General features: G+C 38.8%; 1 protein-coding gene and 2 non-coding genes across 3 annotated transcripts in view; 2 read left to right on the forward strand and 1 right to left on the reverse strand.

The window, feature by feature from the left end:
• The window catches only part of Cbr-hpo-11, a gene marked incomplete at both ends in the record, with an annotated part of 7,298 nt that extends 4,213 nt beyond the window's left edge, over nt 1–3,085 (reverse strand). The window contains 5 exons of the mRNA XM_002646575.2: nt 1,107–1,242; nt 1,357–1,446; nt 2,459–2,622; nt 2,731–2,839; nt 2,990–3,085. Of these exons, the coding sequence (XP_002646621.2) occupies nt 1,107–1,242; nt 1,357–1,446; nt 2,459–2,622; nt 2,731–2,839; nt 2,990–3,085 (595 nt within the window). The remainder of the gene's footprint in view (nt 1–1,106; nt 1,243–1,356; nt 1,447–2,458; nt 2,623–2,730; nt 2,840–2,989) is intronic.
• Nucleotides 1,639–1,722, forward strand: CBG28269. Its single transcript has one exon. It is a non-coding gene (tRNA).
• On the forward strand, nt 2,167–2,250 carry CBG28849. The gene has a single exon. It is a non-coding gene (tRNA).
• Nucleotides 3,086–4,423: the final 1,338 nt, after the last annotated feature.

A 4,423-nucleotide genomic window follows, 5' to 3' on the forward strand; every position in this document is an offset into this window, starting at 1 on the left:
TAAGATACAGTATTCCAAATAATACCGTTTTGTAGTACTCGTGGAGCTTTATCATATCTGATTTAGTTGGTTCGAAAATATAGATTCTGAAAGAAATTATGGCAGGGCCCGCGAAGGTCCGGCAAACGCTCGGATTACAAGTATGGTTTTCCGCATTTATTATCTAGTTTCAGCCGATTTACGTCGGGAAAAAATTGACGGAAAACGCACAAAAATCGATAACAAAACCGAAGCATGATAATCTGTTTAGGTTACGGTAGTTGTCGTTGGGACCTTCTTCCACGGCCAACGGTGTTTCTCTTCGTCAGCTCCAATTTTTTGTGCCCAAAATGTTAATTTTACTTCAAAGGAGGCGAGACAGCAAAAATTAAGGGGGACAGTTCGGGGGACGAAATCGCGCCGCGCTTATGTAGACCATCGGTCGTCAGGCGCCTTCGCGCCCCCGTAGCTCAGCCGGTAGCGGTGCTGTACCCCTGTCATGAGTTCAACCCCTCATGGGGGTTCTCTATGCAAAATATCAAGAAAACTTTTTTTGGTGCCTGGCCTCCTTTAAAATGTTCAAAAAAACTATTTTTGTTATACAATGTTATAAAACCCAAAAAACAAAACTTTTAAAAAATCTAGACACAAGAGACATGCACAAAAACGATCACAAAACCAAAGAACTTCGGATAGATAGAGAACCGCAAGGATAGAAGAGGAAAAAGACAGTGATCACACTAGCTATAAATGTTCTGAAAAACAACAACACCACGGTAGGGGGTTAGAGAAAAGCCCAAAGAATATGTATATAAATAGGCTCCACCCACCAAGAAGGTTGTGTCCACTGACGTCTTTACACATCGAGATACCTGAAGAGAAGAGGGGTGATAAAAATGACAAAAAATAAAGGGAAATGAATAAAAAAGACCTAAAAAATTCAGTAAGATTCTAGAAAAGAAGAGACTTGTTAAAACAAGAAACAAGGGGAATTTCGTGATTTCAGGAAAAAGGCAAATTTTCAAAAAACTCAGAAAAAATCATCAGCATGCACATAAAATAACATACAGGGCCTAGAAAATTCTTAAGAGTAAACGTTAGGCCAGCGATTGAGACGTCAGACTTACCACACCCGATTTTGATGAGTCCGTTCTGTTGAATGAACACAGTGTTGCACGTCAGATTTCCATGAATTATCGGCGGATCCGATGAGTGGAGATAGTTGAGGGCTGATAGGATTTGGGTCGTCCACTTTTTCCACGCCTGAAAGATTTCTGTGGTTTTGAAGAATTCAGAATATAAGAAACAGGACTTTTTGAACATTTTGGTATTTCTGATTTTCAGATTTTCAGACGTAAAATTTTAAAAGGTTCTTACCTTGATACTCAACGGTGATCCAGCTTTTCGTGTTCGTTGCAGAAATGCCGACATTGAACCAGACGACATGTACTCGGTGATGAATATTATCTGAAACAAAAATTAAATACTTTACTTCCAAATTTTCAAGTTCTGGATTTTCGAAAATTAAAAATTCCCAACTTTTATTTGTTTTTCTCGTAACCATTCTCATCGTCATCCTCATACTCGAAAACCTATTTCTCCTAATTTTCCCCTCAAAACACGGACATATAACCCAGTTGCACATTATTCAGAATGGGTGCCCCGGTGGCCGAGGGGTCTAAGGCGTGAGACTTATGATCTCATTCGGGAAACCGATCGCGGGTTCGAATCCCGTCCGGGGCAATAACCTTTTTTGTTTTTTTTTGTTTCGATTTTTAGGTTATCAGTGAACCGTTTTCAACATAAAAGATCGATCATTTGAGAAAATTTGTATTTTTTCTTGCAATTCGGCTGACAAAACTATATTTTTAGAGTAAAAATATACTAGGAAACAACAATTTTTAGAAAAACAATTAGGGAGCTTGCATTTCGGAGAAATGCTATAATTTCCAAAGTTCTCTCGTGTATAGTTTTTAGCAGGTCTTTGAAATAGCTGGTAGTTTTTCTGGTCTAAAAAAACGAATTCGAATTTTCAAAATTCCAAATTTCTGGAATTTTTTTTCAAATGTTTATTATTTCCCCTCATAACCATTCTCATCGTCATCCTCATACTCGAAAACCTATTTCTCCTAATTTTCCCCTCAAAACGCGGACATATAACCCAGTTGCACATTATTCAGAATGGGTGCCCCGGTGGCCGAGTGGTCTAAGGCGTGAGACTTATGATCTCATTCGGGTAACCGATCGCGGGTTCGAATCCCGTCCGGGGCAATAACCTTTTTTGTTTTTTTTTGTTTCGATTTTTAGGTTATCAGTGAACCGTTTTCAACATAAAAGATCGATCATTTGAGAAAATTTGTATTTTTTTTTTCGCGGGTTCGAATCCCGTTCGGGGCAATAACCTTTTTTTAATTTTTTAAAGATGTATATCAATCTTTGTTGTTTTTAAGTCACATTTTTTAGCTTTTCAAACACTCACCCTGGGTTTTTCCGACTTCGAATCGGTCCAATATTTATGAAATTTGACTAGATTCGTGTGTACCAACTGCGTCAGATTGTCAAACACGGCGTTAATCTTTTCCTCCTGGGCACGAAAATTCTTTCGTTCCGAGAATTGTACCTCGTTCCAGACGACTTCGTTGCCTGGAAATTTTCAGTTTTAGGATTTATCTCTTGTTTAATATCTAGCTTTTTTTGAGCAAAACTTGAGTTCCAAAAAATTAGATTTTTCAAATTTCCAAAACGACTCACCAGTTTCATTATCCATTGCCAAATATGCGACATCTATACCGGGAACATCTCTCTGTTTCACCTGCTCTCTCCGTTTCGACCATCGTTTGTCTGGCGACTCTTCTAGGATCTGAAAACATTGGAAATTCTTGATTTTCTTGATAGGAAATAACAAGAAAGTTCAATTTTTGAATTTTTATAGAATTCTTGGAATCTCAGGATACTTTTTGCAACTTCCAGATTTTCAATTTTTTAAAATTTCCGAAAAAAAAATGCTCACTTCTTCAGCTCCATCCGCATCCGAATCACTTGCCACGTCATCACCAGGCGGTGCCGATTTCCCAGCAGCCGCTCTATCTTCGCCTGAACTGACCATCTTTTCTCTGGATTCGTTTTCTCAAATTCCGAGAAGAAAAGGAGAGGGCGACGGGGAGATCAATTGGACAATTCTGAAAACTGTTTCGATTTTTTCTACTATTCTAGTATACCTGTCATTTTACAGTACTTCTTTTTTCAGTATCTGTGACGCTCTCTGTATATTTTTTGTTTCCTCAATCAAACATGAATCACATGAGCCGCCGACCATATGATCAGTGTTCGATCATGTCAACATTTCAAAGTGCCAACTTTTTGAGAAATTCCAAAAAAACTGACTCACCGTCACAGACAAAAAGAATCCAGTGACCTACGGGGCTCCAGTTTGTCCGCCGGGGTTTAAGAGAGAATTTACTCTCTTAGCGTTTTCGGCGACAAATTTTCTTCTTGGATTCTCTCGTTTCTTTCCAATCGACCCCGATATAATTCTGAAAATTCTATAAATTCGAAAAATATGAAGGTCAAAATTTGGAAAATTAAGAAATCGGTGGCCTAGAAAATTCGAATTTCATAACAAAAAAAATCAACTGTTTCTATGAAAAAAAAGAGAGAGAGAGAGAGTGACTCTTCAGGCAATAAATCAGAAGGTCAAAATGAGTTTTGGAACTCTCACAGACCGAAAAAAAAATAAAAAGAGCGCGAAAAGTCGACAGGGGGAAGACAAAAATTCCAAACAAAAGACCATATGACAATATACGTTTTTACCCTTCTCTCTCTCTCTTTCTCGGGAGGGTTTTTCACTTCTCACGGGACCTCATCCCCGTGTTGAAAATAGTATGGCTCTTTAATGGAGACGCAGATGAGTCAGTGTCCCGACCCCCGGGAAGAGTGACGAGAGTGAGAGAGAATTAGAGAAGCAGACAGAAAAATGACAGTCAGTTGATAGGCGATGATCAGCTGGGTGAGAAACTAGAAGAACTCGAAGGACAGTTTCTAAAAAAAATGGTTTTTCGTGCACACTTGATTTTTGGCAGTAAAGCGATTATCCTCAAAAAAGTTGTATTTTATGTATGCATGTGTTATCTCGTCTCTGTATGTCGTATATAAAAATCGACACGGCATGTATGATGATGATACGGGGCAAATGGGGAGAAGAGGGAAATAGGAGGAGACAAGTTTTGTTGCAATAAAAAACCATTATTTGATTGAACAGCTTTCATAAAAATTTCCACTAAAAACGAGGATGGAAACTGAACTTTTTCGATTGAAAACTGTGGAAATTCTGTGAAAAATGAGACCCCGCAAATTCCGGAGAAAAAACTCCGGAGAAAAGTGGGCGGAGTCAGGGGCGGAGCATAAATTGCAACCCTGGCACGGTTTTGCCGCACGGTTTTTTAGC

Source organism: Caenorhabditis briggsae, assembly GCF_000004555.2.
Source record: "Caenorhabditis briggsae complete genome, chrI, whole genome shotgun sequence".
NCBI lineage: Eukaryota > Metazoa > Nematoda > Chromadorea > Rhabditida > Rhabditidae > Caenorhabditis > Caenorhabditis briggsae.